This window comes from Melospiza melodia, chromosome W (genome assembly GCF_035770615.1).
Source record: "Melospiza melodia melodia isolate bMelMel2 chromosome W, bMelMel2.pri, whole genome shotgun sequence".
In the NCBI taxonomy this organism is placed as follows: domain Eukaryota; kingdom Metazoa; phylum Chordata; class Aves; order Passeriformes; family Passerellidae; genus Melospiza; species Melospiza melodia.
The window spans coordinates 58,662,473-58,682,813 of NC_086225.1; the positions used below are offsets into that span (position 1 = coordinate 58,662,473).

The following is a 20,341-nucleotide window of genomic DNA, read 5'->3' on the forward strand; positions in this document are numbered from 1 at the left end:
CCGCAGTGTTCTGGGGGCTTTGTCTGGTTTATGCCCCAGGCCCGGCTCTAAAGCCACGTTCGACCTTCTCAGCACCAGGTGGAGACCCCGCAGGAGGTCTCGCCCTCGAAGTCCGATACTAGACACTCACATTTCAAGATGGGTACAACCGCACCCAGTCTGTTCCCTCTCGGTGTCCGACGGGACGTACCCGGAGCGCGGTGCCCCCCTCAGGGTCGGGCTCCCTCAGGGCGCGGTGCCCCCCTCAGGGCCGGGCTCCCTCAGGGCGCGGTGCCCCCCTCAGGGCCGGGCTCCCTCAGGGCGCGGTGCCCCCCTCAGGGCGCGGTGCCCCCCTCAGGGTCGGGCTCCCTCAGGGCGCGGTGCCCCCCTCAGGGTCGGGCTCCCTCAGGGCGCGGTGCCCCCCTCAGGGCCGGGCTCCCTCAGGGCGCGGTGCCTCCCTCAGGGCGCGGTGCCCCCCTCAGGGCCGGGCTCCCTCAGGGCGCGGTGCCCGCTCTCCCCTCAGCCGGATCCCGCTCACCGCCCCGTCCCACGCTGCCTGCACTCCCCACGCGGCGCTTCCTTCCGGGCGGCGGCACCGCCCCGGCGAGCAGCCATGGAGCGCGGCGCGGCGGGGCCGCTGCCCCTCAGCCGCCTGGCCGGGCCGCTGCTCCGCAGGCTCAGCGAGCTGCTGGACCGCGCGGCGCCCGGCAAGGGCTGGCGGGAGCTGGCGCAGCGCGCGGGGAGCCGCGGCACGGTGCGGCTGAGGTGAGCGCGGGCGGCGGGGCGCGTTTGTCTCTCTAATCCCCTAAAACACTGAAAGTCCGCTTGGTAAGTGACGGTATCACCACATACTGAAGGTAGCTCGCCCCCAGGCTTGCGTGGCGCTGTGATTTAAGGAAGGAAACGTTGATGAATCTTTTTAGTGGACATACGTAACCTTGTATTTTCTTTAGGTAGCTGTCATTGTTTCTTTATTTGTGTTGATTGAATCGGCTGTGATTGAAAGTGCGTGATGACAATGATACCAAAGTTGACTCTATAAAGTTCAGACACAATTAACTGCACTGTACAGTCGGTGTGTTAGGCTGGGCTCCAGCAGTCACTTGTTTACAACAACTTTAAAATCAGTCTTCCTGTTCTTTGAAGTTAAGAGTCTGACTCACTCTCTACGGCTTCTGAATTAGGCTCATGGAAATGAAAGGTGCTGTACTACTTTTTCTGCTGACACTTTAAAAGTGAAAAATAGAAGTACATTTGCTGAGAATTGTGAGGTACATGCATCTCTTTTACCATCGAGCTCACTAATACCAGTTTCTGTCTGTGGAAGTATCACTGAATAACCTCTGAACTCCTGAAACTTGAAGGAAATGCTGTAAATATGTCCAAATCAGCTAGGAATTTCCCATCTCTGTTTTTAAAAATTTTTTTTTTTATCTACAAGTGATTGTTTACCCAGGTCCTTTCCGAGGAAGAGGTACTGAGAAGGCGTGTACCGTGTCTCTGTCCCATTATTCCACAGCCCTCTGGACGTGGAGCAGTGCTCCCTGCAGGTGCTGGAGCCGGAAGGCAGTCCCAGCTGGAGTCTCCTGAAGCTGCTGGGGGATCGGGGCTGCACTGTGCTGGAGCTGACGGAGTCCCTGCAGGCCCTGGAGCACACAGAGGCTCTCCGGTGTCTCAGCCATTCAGGTCAGTTCTGAGCTGTGCTTTCACTGCAGCCCTGGATTTTAGACTGGCAACACTCAAGGTAGCCCTCTACAGTGACCAAAATCATCTTTAGTGCTTGCATTCTGGTAGTTGGGATGCAGATGATTACTGAGGTTATTGGCTGATCTGATTCTGAGGTTAAATGTGAGCCAAGCTTTCATGCAGTGCTGTTGCAGACTCAGACTTGGCTGGGTGTTGTCATTCAGTTTGCTGACTGGGGTTTTGTCTCCAGTGGATTTGGTTTTGGGATCATCCTGTAGTAAGATCTGGAATGGTTTAGGTTGAGAAAATAACTGCTTCATATCGGGGTGGTGTCAGAGTTGCTCTCCTGGCAGTTAAGCTTTGCAGTAGAAAATTTGACCTTGCAGAAAACCTCAGCCCTGTGTTCTGCAGGAGGCAGAGGCTTAAAGCTGAAACCAAAGATTCAGCTCAAAAGAGTGCATAAGGAATAGCAGGAAAATGTGCTCTGTTGGACTTAAACTCTGACTGCTTTGATTCCCTCAGGCTGGGCTTTAATCTGAACAGCTTAAAGAAATTGTTGGGAGTGAGCAAGCATTTAAAACTGAGAATATCTTTCCAAAAAGGCATCTGTGATACCATGAGACACATAATTTCCTTTAAAATTAAAATGCATTAATGATATACTTTAAATCTTTTATGAGTTTCATCGAGTACTGATCAATTTGAGCATGGATTTTGTGTAGTGGAAGACAATTTTGAATGTCCTAAAGTAATCTAACTAATTGGAGCTGTGTGTATACACAGTACAAACAAATTATTTTCAAGTATATTTAATGTCAGAAATGTTCTGTGCTCCAAGGGCAGTTTAAATGCAAATATAAATTATGGGCTTGTATTTCTTCATAACTTTCCTAGGTGTAAAGATCGTTGTACAGCCAGACTCTCAAGCAGTGCTCTCTGGTCAGGTCGTCAAGCTGTGCTGCTGGGCAACAGGACACCCATTTGTGCAATACCAGTGGTTCAAGCAGGAAAGAGAGGTAAGAGTTCATAGAGAATGCAGGTTTTTAAATAGTGAAAATAAAACATAAAACATGATTTTGGATTGTCCTTTTTTTAAGACTCTTATTCACAATGAGAGAAGATTGCTGTAAATATTCATAAAACTCATAAAGTTTAAGAAATGCTGGATGATCCTACAAATGTGCTAAAACAAAACTGCGATTCCTTGTGTTCACACCACTTCATTCCTGGGGGCTGTGAATGTGGAATGGGGCAGAAAGGAAGCTGTAAGTTCAGTTGTCTCGGCCTACCAGTAAGTGAAGGAGTTGAAGATGGTGTTAAGGACTTGGAAATAAGTATTATAATGCTTGATCCTGGTTAAGATTAAACCAATTGAAATTGAAGGACTTTTGGTTCACCTGTGATGCAGGTTCCCCATGGTAATTCTCCAGAACTGGTTTTGAGTCCAGTGAGTGTAAAGGATTCTGGCTTTTACATCTGCCGCGTGAACAGCGAATCTTCTTTCGTGTTCAGTCGGTGGGCGCGCCTTGAAGTCTGTGAGCTTCAGGATCCGCCTTGCGGTGAGTGGCACAAACACCTTCTCAAAGTGCCTTCCTGCTTCCTCCAGGCACTGGGGTCCCTGTTGCTGTGCTTAGGTTGTCTCACACTTCCTTTTCTTGGTACTTCCTTTTCCTTTTTTTAAGGGCTCTTAACAGGTTTGCCTGAAAACAAGTTGTGCATTTGTAATCAGCCTCGGCCACAAAACCTGACTGTGGGGGATGCTTTGGTACTAGAATGTGGAGCTGTTGGAAACCCAATTCCTCATTACCAATGGTTCAGAAATGGATTTCCTTTGGCAAATGGGAGCAAAAATGTCTACACAGTAAGTTACTACAATGGGTCACGCTTGGGAGCAAATGTTAACCACTTTGAGCTTACCACAGAAAGTTGCCTTGAAGAAAATAATTTCTCCAGAACCTTGGTAACTTCAGATGAAGTGCTGCTTTTAGTTTTTTAACTCTTTTTTGCCTGTGGGGCTTAGATGCAAGGCTTAAATACCTGATGCAGGTATTTCTTGGAGGTCTGTTGGGATGATTGTGGTGATGCTTGCATAGGTAACGTATGTGGATGTGGGACATCAAGGAACGTACTGGTGTCATGTGTTCAATGACCGGGAGGACGAAGACAGCAACAAAGTACAAGTCATTATAGGTAAGGAGTTCTTCTGTTTCATACAGGTCAGCTCCTTTGTCCATTTTTTCCACATCACTAAAATTTATTTTTGAAGCTTTCAGTATTAAGACAAGTACATGCCTTCTATATTTTTAGTTTATCTATTTGTTAAAACACCTGTGCTTGCATCCAGCAAATGGCATTTTAGAGTTTTGGGGTTTTATGGTAACCAGCACACAACTGCTGTCCCTTTTTGGCCCTGCCAGCATGTATGAGGCGTGTTAGCAGATTGCTAGCTGATTTATGCTTTTTGACAACTCAAAACCACTTTAACCTTTGCTGGGGATATGAACTCTGTTACATGGAGTCCTTCAGCAATCAGAGGTTAGACTGATTGTTCATTTCAAGTAGAATGAATGAATGATTGTTCATTTCAAGTAGAATGAATGAATGATTGTTCATTTCAAGTAGAATGAATCAATTTCAGTGCTGTGTATTTGCAGTGAACTGAAGAGGACTTCCTCACCTAAGCAATACCCTAGTGTAGTACTCCTGGGTTTCAGGAATCATTACTGTGCAGTGTTATGGCCAATGCAAATGTACACTGCTGTAAAGTGAAGCCACATTGCACAGCAGCTTGACAGTGCCCTTTGTCTTCCACCTCGTGTGCTAACTCTCATAACTGAGAGCTCATCTTCCAATTTTTTCCCCTCCTTAAAACACAAGGAAGGAAAGCTGTAGCGGTGGAGTGCACAGAAGGTAAGGTAAACCTCTAATTGTAGTTTTAAAAATTGGTGATGGGAGTGACAGGTTGTTGAGTGTGTTGCTGAAAGGCATATGTGGGTTTTCAGGCAAACCTGGGTTTAAAACAGTGAGGGATGATGCAACAATCCTCCTGCATGTGCTTCTCTCTTCTTTGCCTGGACACCATGATCTAGATCTCACAGGAGAAAAAATAGGCTACTTCCTTCTTTTGTGGTATTCAAGTGATCTGGAGATTTCTCTGGTGAGGCTCAGGAGGCAACATCCTAGCAAGAAAATCTGGAGATGTTCAGGAACCTGGGTGATCTTGGAGAGCTGGCTAGAGCTAGTTCCAATGCCAGCTCCATGTCTGCAGAAGTGTTTGTAGCAACTTCCTTAGGATGATTTTTATTCTCCTTTGCATTGTTGCAACAGGGAGGAGAAGTGTCTTGTGACTGAAATGTTGGTGCCATCCCTCCCTGCTGAGCATCTCAGAGTCTGCAGCACAGGGGATTTGGTACAGTGGTGCAAGGCTGCTCCCAGAGAGCACTGCTGCTTCAGAGATGTTCATTTTCTTTTCTCTGCTTTCCAGTGTTTTCAGAATAAAGAGGTGAAACCCCTGGTAACTTAGGATGTTTGAAGATTGTGTCTGAAGTCTTTCTGAATACACATGGCTTCCCAAAATCAGATTTTTTGCTCAGGATGTTGCTTTTTTTCAGCCCTTCAAGCATCTGTTCTTCAGATTCTGATAGCTTGTTCCTTTTTCCCTCAACCTACTTGCATGCCTGTGCGATTGAGGTGTCTTAACTGTCTCCCCCTCTGTTTTTACATTTACTGTACTGCAATGCTGTGTCTAGCACAGCTTAATGTATTGCTGTAGGATTTTCTCTTCTCTGTGTGGAATAAGCACAAAAGGTTTGATTTGCACAAATGCAAAGCCAAAAGTATTTCAGAAATGTAGTTTGTTTTCTATGTTCAGCTTTGTTTAATAATAGTATGGCACTTATATTTTTACTAATAAAATGGGGTTTCTGCTTCTTGTTTAAACTATTATTTTGTTGGTGTTTTCCTTCACAGAAGATTTAAGTGATCTTCAGGAATCAGGTAAGTGATAAGTTTTGAAAAACTTTAACTTGGCATCTTCATTTTATGTTACACTGAAGGCTTGCTGGGTTGCAGTATGAACTTTACAGTATTTGGATGTACCTGTAACTGAGAATTGAATAGCAGCTGGTATCACCGTAACAGCAGCACAGCTTTCTAGTTCCAAGAGATTGAACTTGAAGCATATAGAGAATCACAGGGGTGCTGTTTGTAAAATAGCCCAAGGCTGCACATATACATACACAGATACAAAGGGAATTATCTTTCTTGTCTGGGGTTTCTTGGGGCTCCCAGTTTTAGCACATTGCTACTTGAAGTGAAAAAGATCTGAGGTGTCTGGCTATCACTCCTGTTGAGTGGCATATTTCTTCCAATCATGTTGGAGTCAGCCAATGTGATCTGAAGCCTGTTAGGTGGTTAGTGTAGAGCTCCAGAGGGGATTATCCCTCATACAGTTTTCCCAAAGCCTCAACTCCCAAAGATAGTTTCCTGGGTTAGATATCAAATATGTTTATGTTTGCCCAGCCTCAGTTTCAACCACTGAAGGGCTTCTCTGTCATACGGTGTCGTGCTATCCAGGTGAGCCGCTTCGGCACACTGCTCACTGTTTCTCTTGGCACAGCACTGGCTTTGCCACCCCTCTGCGAAGTACAGAATAAAAGCATTTTCACACTCAGATGGGAATCCCTGCTAAGCATGTCCCACCTGGCATGTTGCATTTTGTTTGGAGAGGATGAACTGGTCAGGTGTCACTGAAAATGCCAATGTGCAGTTTGTGAGATTCAGCATCTATTCTTTCTTAATCTATAGAATTAGCTATTCACATCCAGTCAGGATTGTTTGCTGGAAGAGGGTGAAGGAAATCATCTAAACAAAAACAACAATACCAACAAAACACTCCCAAACCCCACCAAAACAAAGAGGGCTTTTTCCTGCATTAAACCAGCAAAGTGTTAGAGAAAGCAGTGCTATTAGACTGTGGTTGTGGGGAAGATGCAGTTCATTTTCTGTAGTCACCGACACACTTCTCTTTTCTTCTATTTCAAACAGACCCACAAGAAGAATCAAGTCACAGACCTGTGGGTAAGTAGTTTTGTACTGAAATGACTGTATGCATTTGACATCTCGGATGCAGATTTTGCTGCTACTGACACTGCCAGTGCAAGACCCGTGGGGCAAATAGAGAGCTCCAGGGAGGGAGATCTGTGGATATTTGTGTAGTCCATTTAGAATGCTTGTTTGCCCTTTCAGGAGTAAACTGTGCCAAGGGCACCAGTGCTGTTAAGTGACCCTGTGAAGCATTTGCAGCTTCTCATAGGGGCTGTTTCAGCTTACTGCTTCAGATTGCTGTGCCAGGCCTTAGCCAGTGTGTTCCTGCATTCCTTTGAACCCTTGGAGCCAGTGCTATTGGGATGATGTGATGGAAAGCACTGCTATCCTGTCTGCTGAGGAAATGCTTGCAGCCCTCCCCATTCTGTTCCTGTGGATGCTTTGGTGCTGAACTGAAGCTCATAATGAGGTGGATAGCACATGTCATTTGATGAATAGTTGCTGGGTTTTTAAATCATATTCTTAAATTTGCACTGTAGACTTGAGTGGTCAGGCATGTTGTCCTGTTGATACTTAACCAGATGGAAAGGCTGCTGGCCTCTGTCAGAATTTTATGGCTCTTTCAGGTTCATTAGTGTGAGGGGGAATGTAAGTGTTCCCCTCTCACGCAGGTGATTTTTCCCTTCAGGCTGAAAAGAAAGTTGAGCTGTGTTGTTGATGTGGGATGACTTGTAAAATCAGATAAAATATTGTGCCTGAAGTGAGATTGATACCCTTTTCACTTTGGAAAACTTTAAATTTAAAGGTGTTGAATCCATGGAATATATAAATGTGACTTTTTTTTTTTTTCTCTGTGTCTTGGCAGCCACAGACAAGGTGGCTCTGTTAATAGGAAACATGAGCTACTGGAATCATCCCCAGCTCAAGGCTCCAATGGTAGATGTCTATGAATTGACCAGTTTGCTAAGGCAGCTGGATTTCAAAGTTGTATCTTTGCTGGATCTTACTGAGTCTGAGATGCGAAATGCAGTGGATGAATTTTTACTTCTCCTGGACGAAGGAGTTTATGGTAAGGACACGTGCATCCCTTCTGAAGTAGGTCCATTTTGTATGTATCAAGTAGCAAACATCTGCTATTTGCCTCAGCTAAACAACCTTCAGGGTAAATATCATATATATAGAATGGGAAGAATAAGTTAAAGGCACCCACCAGCATACTCTCTGACTTTGGTTAAAATGCTGTTGTTCCTTTACTTTTACAACGGATCAGATGTTTGAACTTCATTCTTTAACCACACCTAAAACTGCACTGCAGGCTTTTATTTTGTTTGGTAGTACTTTGCTTGCTTAGATTTGATTTTGGGCTGCAAAGCACAAGACAGAAGTGGGGGAGAGCATGATGGAATTGATGTATGGAGTAAAAGCCTTGCATGGAAAAGGCCAAGAGTGATCTGGTTTGGAGTGTAAGGAAAGTTCTTACGTTTTCGCTGACTGCCATTATTTTGTCATTTTTCTAAGATTGTATTTGCTAAGATTGTATAGAAAACTCCAGAAATTATTTAGGACAGAGAGCAAAATATTTTCCCAGGTCCCTATTTTTTGGATTGCAGAATTCCTGTAGTAAAAATCCATTTGAGAAAACATTATTTGATCCCTTTTTGGAACACAAGGTCAGCTTATTTCTTAGCATGGCTTTTTTTACGGATGTGTTACCTGATGCTCTCTCTGTGCAGAACTGCCTGCTCTGACATTTGGGCATTTATATCTGAGCCAAAACCTGCCTGACACGAAGCCTCAGTCTGGCAGGAACATGAGGCTTTTGAGACCAGTTTGCTTTTATTATTCCCTGGGAAATAGATGGCCTTATCTATTTGGGTGAGCTTTGAGATATTTGCACCTTCTCAATTTTTCTCCCTAATTGTGGACATGAATGTAGCAAATAAAGTACTGAAAGGCTTTAATTTCTCAGCAGCACCATATGAAAACTCTTACATGGCATATTTTTGCAGTTATACTTTTCCAGCCAGTTGATACAAAAGGTAAGCAGAACAGTTTTAGGTGGTGTGTGGCAATAACTACTTCTGTTTAAAGGATTACTTTGTTCTTTCTGCATAGTGGCTATGAATGGCTTAAAGCCTATAAAAGATGCTGTCAGAGCACAAATAGGTAACGATTTATTGCCTTTTCTAGTGGGCATAGCTTCAAATAGAAGAGACATAATGACTACTGCTGCTTAGTCCCTGCTACATATAAACCTGATGCTTACTAGGTTGTGTAATTCTGGCTTGCTGCCAGGAAAGTGGCATTTCAGATGCTGGTCCTTAAGAGCAGGAGTAGTAAACAAAGTGACGATGACTGTCTCCTCTGCTGTCTTAGTCTGTGCTGTTCTAAATGTAGGTTGCAATTAACATTGTATTCCACACAGGGTAAAAGCACTGACCCATGTGTTTGAAAGGCTAAAAATATTTAGGCTGCTTTCTTTTTAAATGAGAGGGACTGAGGGAGGGAGGCAGATATCAGTTAAATGCTGACGTCTCTGAGGAACTTGAGCCTACTTAAAATTGTTGTGTGTGTCTCTGTTGAGGCCCTCCAAATATGTTTACTCCACTTACCCCAGGTATGTGCAGATTTATTTCTGATCTTGAGCTCAACGTATTAGCTGTTGCAGGTACTTGGCACGTAGCACAATCATCTGCCAAGGATAGAAAAGGAATGTGGTCAGTCAGTCCAATTACTTACAGAATATATGCTCAGATACAGAGAATCTTAAATATAACCCTGATTTCAGTCCAGATCCGAGCTCTGGAAATCACATGAAGACTTTCTTTTTAGCCTAGGGCCTAGACACAAGGTTATGCAGTTGCACTTTATACCATTTTTAGCTCTCTTGAAGCTTGCCAGGCTCAGGTAGCCCTCATATTTTCGTTTCTTGTAGCTATGTGTACTGAAAAGGTGAAAACATCTAGCATGCCTGCCTCCATGAGCTAGTATGTTAGGGTGAGGCTTATTTTGGGTTCTATCTGAATCTGCCAGTGTTGTAGTGACTTAAATGTTTCAGCAAATGTTAGTAAGAATAACAACATAAGAATATGGTATCTCCAACCAGCATAAATTGTCAGATTTCTGTTGACTTTTATTCAGCTGAGCACTGTACTGTAATTGCAGATCTGACCCACAGACTGCTTTGACTAGGTAAATAAAAAAATCTTTTTAGAAGGTGGAATTTGCATCATTAAGGAAACCAGTACTGGGAATAGGCAATAGGAAAATTCAATTAAATCATACAAGCCTCTGGTAACTGCATTTTATGGCAGTAGAGATTATTGATTCTAAGTTATCTGATCTTCATGTAAATTTAAATGACTTTAATATTGGACATTTTTATTCATATAAGGAATATCTAAGTCCTAGCTTGCAGTTCCCTTTCTCGGGGTTGAGAAAAACTTTCTTGTTTTATTGAAGATTCTAAATCTTAAAGTGTTGTAGGCTGTTGTGCGGTGACACATGAGGGACACGATGGCAGGATAATAATTTCTGGGTAGATAAGCATGCAAAGAGTTTGTTTAGTAGACCCAGAAGAGTCATGAGTCTGTGACTAGGAGATATAGCTCCAATCAACTGAACATGAGCTGTTGGTAGTCGGTAATGGGGATGTCCTCTGGAGTCCCACCAAACTCTTCAGCATTATTTTTTTTTCTGTCTATAAGCTGCAGACTTAGTGCTGCTCAGAGCTTAGTAATTGCACATGAGGAGAAGATGTTTTATGGTTGGCACATCTCCTTGTTCCTGTCTGTGAATTACACATAACAGGCCGTCTCTGTTAGAGGTTATAGCTATTAGAGCATTTTAAGAGTATTTAACTTTGTTTATGCAAATGTCTAACTGATTCTATTGCATGTGTGATTTTTGTGCTTCTTTTAATTTATTTTGTTGGTGTATTGTGGAGATGATGTAATTGTGGCTTGGAGTGACTTCAGTGAGCTCCCTGGCCCACAGTCAGCATTGCAGTTTTGGCCCCTTTTGAAATGGACAGAAGTCTCTGATGCCCTGCTCACTGTCGCACCTGTTTTGAACTCAGGTTTGTTGTACTATGCTGGCCATGGCTACGAAAACTACGGGAACAGTTTCATGGTTCCTGTTGACGCCCCGAACCCGTACCGCTCAGCCAACTGCCTGTGCGTGCAGAACATCCTGCGGCGGATGCAGGAGAAGCGCACGGGGCTCAACGTGTTCCTGCTGGACATGTGTCGCAAAAGGTACCCCCGGCACCCGGGAGCGAGCTGGCCTCTGCTCTCTGGGCTCCTCACAGAACGCTGGGCCTCCTGCACGTGACAACTCTTTAGGCTGAAAATTCACTGTACTGCAAAGGCCATGGTTCTGAGGATTCACAGCCTGCACCTGAGTGCTTTTAGCATCGGTAGGATTCACCCAGACTTGTGCCCGTGGCCTTGGATAGAGATGTGAACCTGGTGGTTAGACTTTGTCCCCATGGGTACATACCTGCCTCCTGATTTCAATGACATTTATTTCTTTTCTGCTGCTGTTTTTTAGACGTTATAAACAGACTGATCAGATAAAAGTAAAATTTGGCATCTTAAAGAAGAAACAGGACCCTTTCCCCTGGGATTATTATCCATCTTCCTTCATTACAGGGAGGAAGGAAAGCCCTGCGATCAAAGGCATGTTAACTTAACAGAAGGGCTCAAATGAAGTGCTTATTTTAGAATTCCTGAGAGCCATGGATTTTGCTTCTATACTGACGATGTTGTATCTTTATTTAGAGGTTAAAAACCAACTGATTTATGGGATTTTTTTCTACACAAAGTACTGTGTTCTTTCCATGTTGAGATACTACTATGATCATTAAACTGGAACTTGAAATCAGCTCTTCAGTCAGCACTTCTGGCAATTGGTCTCTGGGGAATGTTTCATAACAGAAAGTTGCTGGCACTTCAGTATCTGTGGAGCCTCCAAACTTCTTTGCTAATGAAATGCCCGTGACCCAATTCAGCTTCACAATCTGCTGTCCAAATAGAAAATCCATCTACGTAAGCTTTGTACTAACAGCGCCATGTTTGGTGGGGAAAAGACACATTTTAAAAAACATGGCATTTTTGAAATAAGGTAAAATTGGTAGATATCAGAACTGTGTTTTGCAGAGATTGCAGCCAGACTCTACTGGTTAGTACAGCAAGCTCTTCTCTGGGTAATGCCTGGTGCCTCTGTCTTTACACTGCCCTCAGGCAGAGTGTTGATGGTGCTGGCTTTTGTATTTGAGCAGTCAGGATTCATTACAGACTCGGAGGAGTGAAACAAATTACTGGTTCTGAACTCTCTGTTTTGTGTTTTGATTTTGTTGCCATTATGAGTTCTCAAATTACTATTTTACCTTCTTGTGTTTCCATTTATTACAGAAATGAATATGATGACACGATTCTTATCTTGGATGCTCTGAAGGTTACAGCCAACATTGTTTTTGGATATGCAACGTAAGGAAGTTATTCTTCTGTGCCACAGAAATGACTGAGATTTTATAGCTGATCTTTTTCAGAATTGTGCTGTGGGCCAGTAACCTTGGTCACTTTTCAAGTGCAAAAACTGCTGAATAGAAGTAGTCAGGAGCTTTACTAAAATTGTCAATAAGAAATTTAAACTCCTCATATGAGCAGTTTGATGAACAGGTCTAGTCTGTGGTGTCATTTTTAAGAGAAACTTCCATCAGCTGCTTGCAAGGGAACATGAAGAGCAGGTTGGCCTTGGACACAGCCTGGTTTTCAAATTGTAGGGTTTCTTTCCCCATTCCCAGTATAAATTTACTTTTAATCCTGCAGGTTTTTCAGTGTTTTTTCCTTGACTGATGCTGATGATCTCACAGGTGCCAGGGAGCAGAAGCTTATGAAATTCAGCAGCTGGGGTTGGCCAATGGAATCTTCATGAAGTTCCTGAAGGACCGTTTGTTAGAAGACAAGAAGGTCACTGTTCTGCTTGATGAGGTTGCAGAAGGTGAACTCCAGCTTACTGCACTAACAGTCTCTTCAGTCTGCATTACTGAAAACAACTTTGCTTCCGTGTCTTTCCTCTCATGGTGAATGTGTTACATGAATTAAATATTTCTTGTTGTGCTTTGTTCAGATACCAGGTGCTACTGGGCAGCATATGAACAACATTCCTGATGCTCAGCCTCTTTAATAGTGCTCAGTTTTATACTTTCCTCTTCAGTGAACCTTATTTGTTCTGAGTATCTTTCAGCATGGAGCTTTGAATTGTCCATCCACAAAACTGCTCTTCTGTCTGTGGTGCCAGCTGCATGTGGTAGTCCAGTCGTTTGCATGTTCATTTAAACAATTAACGTAATCCTCCTTGCCTCAGGGTGCTATAGCAATGATAATGATTTGTTCTCTAAGTGCAGTAAAAAGAGCAGTGCACTGTGTGAATTTGCCTGGCTCGGTGATTGTATTTTTGATGGGAGAAGCACTAAAGTGAAAAGTGTGGAGGGAAAGCATACTGCTTCTGTGCAGACACCTGCTCCAAGCACAGAACAGTGTCAGACTGGTGTGTGTAGGTGCATCTGCCCTGGGTGCAGCAGCCTGGGGCAGCTGCAGGTCACAGAGCTTTGTGTTCTGTTCAGGAATGCAGGGAAAGATTGACTGGTCAGGCAGCGTGACAAGCCCTGGGAGGATTTGCAGGTGTTGGGTGCCAGGGAGTACACAGGTTCTGTGCAGACAGTGCCAGAGGATTGTTCCCATTAAGTGTTCCATGGAAAAGGCTGTAGCCTGCTGGCTCCGTGGCTCTTGCTGTGCCTGTGCCACCAGAGTGCAGTGCTGGCTCATGGTCAGCTTGGTGACCACTAGGTCCCCAAGCAGGTCCTTTCCTGCAGATCTGTGTCCCGGTGAGTCAGGGCCCTTCATGGACCTCTGCAAGGGATTTTTCCTGCTTGGGAGCAGAACTTGGTGTTCCCTGTTACTGGACTTGATGACATTCCTCTCTGCTCAATTCCACAGCCTGTCCAGGACCCTCCCAAGAGCAGTACAGTCTTGTGGGGGATCAGCCACTCCTCTTGATTTTTAATCATCTGCAAACTTTCCAAGTTTTGTTCTCTCTCCTGACACATAGGTCATTAGTGATGCTGTTAAATAATCAATATTGCACCCTTGTATCTAAACCTAAAATACTCCCCTTGCCCCCAGTTCTTTACAATAATCTCCTCCAATGGAATTACTCACATTCTTGAAATTAGCCACTCTAATTAGGACCTTACCCAGTCGGAGCTGTGATCTGCTTGGACTGGCTCTGAGGAACGGGACAATGTTGGCCAGGCTGCATGCAACCCCTTGGGGCTCTGCAGAGCTGCTTTGGCCTTCAGGGAAGGAAGAGCTGAGCAAGGAGCACCTGTAAAACTGCAGCTCTTGATGGATGTGCTGGCTCTGCCATAACCACAGTAACCACACATTGCAGGAAGGTACTTAATTCAGTTGGAATTGCAGCAGCATTGATTTTAAAAGAACCTCTCTGCATCTTGTTTTTAGATATGGGCAAGTGTCCCCTTACCAAAGGCAAGCAAGCCCTGGAGATCCGCAGCAGCTTGTCAGAGAAAAGGGCATTAACTGATCCTGTTCAGCAAAGCACATCTTCTGCAGAGTGCCTGGCACGGAACCTGCAGTGGGCCAAGGCTCATGGTACAGTACAGTCTGCTTTCAGATGGCCCTGCTGCCGTGATGGGCGGAGGGAGGGCAGGCACTGCTGAGTGTAAATGGAAGAAGTGCAAGGCTATAGCTACATTTTCATTACTATGTTCAATTGGAAGTTTTTGGGTTGGGGCTTACCCTTACATGAGATAGTAATGAACAAGGTGACATGTAGAATTCATGTATATTCAGTACATTTAAGACCACTCAGACCCTGGAGGGGAGACTTAGGGGTTGTCTGTCTTCTGGGACAGTCTCCCAGAACTGCTTGTCTAGCAGTGACATTTGTAAGATGTCACTGATCTCATTCTAAAGTCAACACTTAAAATAGCCAGGTGAACTGTATAGTAAATGTGCATGATTAAAAGAAGTTTTCAATGCAGACAACTAAGAAAACTAAAATAAGACTGAGATGAGTTCCAGGTTTCCTAGCCATTTAAGAAGGCCAGTGGGGTTTGAGACCTGTTTTTACCTTTTTCACCTAAACCTGTTGGAGTACATCTTCAAATTTCTTTGACCGTTGGGGCAGAGGGTCAGGGATAGCATTTCTAAGACCACTTGTCATATAGGAAGGCTCTCTCAGAGATGCAGATGTTTATTTGAGCCCAAGCACTTAATTCTTGTTTGTTAAATTATTGAAAAAGAAAAATGCATATGCTAAATTTATATTTAGACTGTACCAATGTGTTATTTATTGGCAGAGCTTCCAGAAAGTATGTCCCTTGAATTCCAGTGTGGTGTTCAGATTCAGTTGGGGTTTGCAGCAGAGTTCTCCAATGTCATGATAATCTATACACAGATAATTAAGAAGCCCCCTGAAATCACAGCTTGCAGAGCCCACATCACAGACTTCCCACTTGTAAGTGCTTCCTGCTGCTGTCTCATGATCTCGCTCCACTGAAGTTGAAAATTTTCTGCTCCACTCATATCAAGTTGCATCTTGTATAATAAAATGGGTCTAAAGTGCTTTAACTTATCAAACTGAAAGAAATACTATTTTATGATCTACAAATTCTATATCATCAATTAAGTTATTTTTTTCCTTAGGACTTGGATGTAGATCCTAAAGAGGCCAATAAAGGAACTCCTGAGGAAACTGGAAGCTATTTAGTTTCAAAGGATCTTCCCAAACACTGCCTCTACACCAGGCTGAGTTCACTGCAAAAGCTAAGGGTTAGTATATACTGTTCATTACAAGTTTGCCCAGGTATTTGACACTATTTATGCTGCTTTGCAGTTCTGTTGAGGCAGCTGTGTATTGTTACTGTGGTAAGTTCTTTGGAGGGAAAGAATGGATAATAACACAGCTCAGTGACTTCAATTTCAGCTGAAAAGTAAAAGGCAGGGAATTGATGCATATGCAATCCTGAAACCAGTGTGCAAGGCCCTTTGTATTTTCCAGGCCCATGCTGAGCTTGGCCAAGATGGTTATTTTTGTGCAGATCACCTATTGCATGCTCTGAGGGTGTTCCTGTGCTTTTTAGGAGGAACATGTCCTGAAGCAGAGCTGCCTCTTACACAGCCATTAGTAGGAGATGAAAGTGTTGTGTATCATGTGTTGTGTTGTTGTCCTGGGCAGGTTTTTGAAAGGTTCTCTTCAGCAGGCTGGGGCACTGCTAAGTGTCTGTATGTTTGTGTCATGAGCATCTGTGCCAGACACAGCCTGGCATCTCTTCTTCGGGGCTTTTGGCAGTTGAGGTAACACAAGTTCTTGTGGAAGTACAGACTGTTCAGTGAACAAGCAGTGGCCAAAAGAGGACGTCAGGAAACAAGGCCTGCCCATTGTGTCTCTGGCTCCTAAAGAGATCACTCTGCTTCTCCAGGAGGCTGGACCCTCCCCAAGCGTTTCCTGTAGTGTTTATTTGCAGAGGAAGTATAACTTTTTCTCTCCCCTTCTTTCTGCTTTTACAGGAACATTTAATCTTCACTGTTTGCTTGCACTATGAGTATTCAGGAATAGAAGATACAATGGATGAAAGAAAGGAGATTAATGTTGGGAAGCCCCTTATTGCTAAATTAGGGCTTCACCCTGGATTCAAACCCAAGAACTGTCTCCAGACATGTTGCATGCCTGGTTATCCTGTTCATAATCCAGTGGAATCGAGTCCAGAGGCAGCTGAATACTACATCCCTAGTCATTGCCAACCCAGTTCCTCTCCAGGTGTTTGCCATCCACACTGTGCTTGCTCAAACAGCACCACACATCCGGAGGCATGTTCCTGCAATGGGACTGCCAGGATGTTGGCTCCAAGACACGAAGTACAGCATTACTCACCCACTGTGGAAAAGCAGAATGTACCAGTAGAGACCACAGATGATACTGTTGAACTGGAATTCTTCCTCTCTGACAGCCTGAGCTTCTCTGAACAGCAATAGCTGGGATGTGTTTGGAAAGACCAGAGTGGCATCCTTGAACAGAGGGGCTTCCACACTGCCTCTCCATCTTCTGGAGTTTGGAGACTTCTGGACAAGGCCCTTGGAGATTCTAGAGTAGGTGCTGGGAATGAGATTGTGATGAAAAATTTTAATACCTTAAGGGACAAAACTGGAGCAATAGATTTAGGAATGAAAAATGCATTCTTTCTAATTTTTTTTCACCTACTCTTTGTTCTTTGGTACAGAGAAAAATCTGAACTGCTCCAAGTTTCCTATGCTGTTCTTTGGCCATCGTGTGTTAGGATTGGTCACTGATGTTCCAGTGCCTGGGATGCAGCCAGAAGGCAGCTCTGACTGCATTCCCCTCTCTGATTGCCAAATGTCCAGTGTCTGGCAGCATCTGAGAGGGCTAAGATCTGTACAAGGAACCCAAAACCTGAAGAGCCAACAAATTGACATCACTTGTGATTTTAAGAGAACCTCCAATTATCAGAGGGAGCAAAGTCACAGAATCATACTGTGGTGGATTGTTTCTATTTTGATTTTTCTTTTACATAACACTCTAAGATTTTTTGCTGATCTGATACCTGATTCTTCATGTTCTGGAAGAACACTAACTGGAAAGATGAGGGCAAGTGCCTGCTCAGCAAGCAAGGTATTGTATGGTCAGTTTCACAGACATGCTGAGGGCTAAAACAAGAATCACGAGAAAAGTGATGTTTATTAGGTCATTGAAAGTCTTGAAAATGCAAAATATATTGGGGTGTAAGGGAGTTTTCAGACAGGGGTAGTAGCCTTTCCTGTACTGGTAATATTGAGAGGAAGAATTGCTTTCATTAAGATCCTCATCATAAAAACAAGATAAGTGAATGCTGTTGAGGCAGACTAGCCAGTTTCAATCTGCAGTGGAGTGCTGCGATCTGGTGGCCTGGCAATGTCCTGGTGTGGCCATAAAACTTTTGAGATGGGAATGTTAATGTTTCTTTAACTAAATCTGTGATCTTTAGGTTGCTCTGTGCTGAAAGGTGGATATAGGTACATGGATATAGCTATTTCCAGGATGACAGCCATGCTTGAAGTAATCTGAACATGAGCTTGAATTTCTGTTTTCCTTCTGCAGGATGTTAAGTAGCATCATAGCTATTAATGAATGAGATCTACCTGCATTAACTGTTCTGTGCAGTTGACTTCTAAATCAGATTGTAGCTTGAGACATGCTCTAGGAGTGCGCTACTTAGTTAATACTTTGTCAGTTTCCTAATTTGTATAAAAGCTTATTATTTTTTCTTACTGGGTAATAAATTGTTGTCCATAAAATTATGTACTATGTGCATATGTAGTTGCTACATTCTTCTACGCCTTCCAGCCTTAACGAGCCAAAAACTTTATTGAAACAAAACATGTGAGGAAAGATTTTCCTTAACAGAAAAGGGGAAATCTGAATCATGAGCTTCAGCTGAAGATATACAGATCTGGGCCTGGGCTGATAGCCTTGCTCCTCGAAGCTCAACCCTTGCCTCTTGAGAGGTGCAAAGGTGTTTGATCTTTAATAGGTATCCTTGGACATATTTGTATATGCATGTATGTACTTGTGTGTGTGTGAATTGATTTAAATCCTCTCTGGGCAGTATAGTATGGATATTGCCATCTTAGATCTAGAATTAAATTCCTGCTGCACTTATAGGAATTGAATCATTTCACAAATGTTAAATAGTCAGCAGTTAGGTGGTGCCAAATTCTTCAAGCATAAACCCCTGCCCAGCTCTGAGCCCTGTGACTCAGCAGCAGGGCCTCTGTTAGCCTTTGGCACTCGTGGTGCCTGTGTAAATCATTCTACATTGATTCTCGACAGATTTTCCTCTGTGTGCATCATCCATGTAGCAGTTGCCAGAGTGAGCCCTGCCATTCTGCCTCACCACCCTTTTGCACACTTATATTAAACCTGCTTTTGCTAATACCTTTAACAGAGTTCTCTGAGTGACCTAAATCACTCAGGCTTGTCCAAATTGTGGACAAGAGACAAAAGTCTGCCTGTGGCAGTAGAGTGTGTAGAGGAAAACTTTGTCTTTCTGAACCCTCTTTAAAAAGAGAATGGTGATGGAAAGGCATTTTCTCACTGCAGCACTGTCTTCAGGAAGTGCTCTGTTTTAATTATTAGTGTTTAGAATGAAATACTCTGGTTCTTCAGTGCAAGCAGCACTCATGTCCTTTGGCCTAGGTCCAGGAAAGCACTTTAAAAGTTCAACGGGTATAAATTAACATTCCAATCGAAGTGAAATTGGTGGGATTAAAAGACATGCCTAAACCTAGGTAGTTGTTACCTCTCTCTTTGACTTGTGGTACACTTTCTAAATCAAAGCCTCAGGGGTTTGTTTTTTCCCTACAGTGCAGTTATTTGCAGATAATTGTTTTTTGCTGAAGTATCTGGTAGGCTAAATTACTTTGCCCTCTACTGTAGCATTGCTGTATGGTTTTGTGTAACTGCAGTGTTTGTTACCTGGGTTTGGATGTTGAATGCGTTAAGAAGGAAGGTTTAAGGTAATCTATGTAAACTCAGGCTTCTCTGGCAAAAGAAGGGTTCATGTGCTTCAGAAAGGCCTCTGACTCACAAGACCATCTGCACCATGGAACTCTTCAGCAGATCTCAGGGCTGGCGTTGCTGTCTCTGTAGTTACTGCCTTGGTTCATGCATCAACTACTTTTCCTCATTCTGTCAGCTAATTAGTAACTTTGGCAGCTTTCACATGCAGTAAGCTCCTGGGCTATGTTCACCTTGACATAGATTCCTCAGTGCTGTAATGTGGATATGTTTCGGTATTTCTTCCTTGCACAGAATTTTAGTTCAGGTACAGTAAGATCTGCTCACATTTTAGAGTGCAGCATTCTGAGCTCCAAGCTTTTTGCTGGGAATTGGAGATAGGTTTAAAGCATCAGGTGGAGGAGAGCAGGTTGGGAATTTGGTTTGTTGGGATTTTTTAAAAGACTGATCATCTAGTAATTGCAGTAGTCAAGGAATGGAGTGGGGACAGTTCCGTGTTGTGGCATTTAGGCAGTTAGTAATTTCTGAGGTATGGCTGCAGCCATTTAGTCAAAGCAGGCTTATTTTAAGAGCTAATGAGAAGTGCTGTGTCCCATGCCTGTTGCTGCAGGCGGTGAGCAGGATCCCTGTGGGGAGTGTTGCCACAGCGACAGCCTCCACATCTGCAGCGCGTGTGGGAGGGAGCCACAGCCTCCCCTCTGCCCTGCAGACGGATCTGCTGGCACCCAGCTCCCAGCCTTCAAAGCCGCTTGCAGGCAGGAGGAAAAGTCTTCAACCCGTTGTGCAAATTACTTCACTACACATAAGATAAAGCAGCTCTCAGATGCTTCCTGGGCTCTCTGATGACGTAACGTGGTGGTTATGATTTATTTCATCTCTCTAAACATGCGCCAGCTCTGCTTCCCGCCATCCTGTACGAAGAGGGATGGACTGTGCGTGGCAGGACAGGCTCCCCGCATACTCTGAGTTGGAGGGACCTACAAGGATCACGGACCCAGCTCCTTGCTGTGCACAAGGCCAGTCCCAAGAG

The 20,341-nt window shown here is 43.9% G+C and overlaps 1 protein-coding gene across 1 annotated transcript; it reads left to right on the plus strand.

The window, feature by feature from the left end:
- The first annotated feature begins 592 nt into the window (after positions 1–592).
- On the plus strand, positions 593–18,092 carry MALT1 (MALT1 paracaspase). Its single transcript, XM_063179471.1, has 17 exons — positions 593–744; positions 1,499–1,665; positions 2,560–2,681; positions 3,074–3,224; positions 3,348–3,526; positions 3,759–3,855; positions 4,543–4,575; positions 5,635–5,661; positions 6,712–6,744; positions 7,577–7,780; positions 10,790–10,967; positions 12,126–12,200; positions 12,587–12,714; positions 14,238–14,387; positions 15,098–15,255; positions 15,444–15,569; positions 16,308–18,092. Exons 1-17 carry the CDS (start codon positions 593–595, stop codon positions 16,770–16,772), a joined length of 2,445 nt encoding a protein of 814 aa, XP_063035541.1. The 3' UTR covers positions 16,773–18,092.
- The last annotated feature ends 2,249 nt before the right edge of the window (positions 18,093–20,341 follow it).

What these genes read in the sequence shown, in the direction of transcription:
- MALT1 (XM_063179471.1), top strand. Translation starts at nt 593, where the DNA reads ATGGAGCGCGGCGCGGCGGGGCCGCTGCCCCTCAGCCGCCTGGCCGGG. An exon ending in CCGGTGTCTCAGCCATTCAG is followed by an intron (nt 1,666 to 2,559) that starts GTCAGTTCTGAG and finishes TAACTTTCCTAG; the next exon opens with GTGTAAAGATCGTTGTACAG. An exon ending in CAAAGTACAAGTCATTATAG is followed by an intron (nt 3,856 to 4,542) that starts GTAAGGAGTTCT and finishes TTAAAACACAAG; the next exon opens with GAAGGAAAGCTGTAGCGGTG.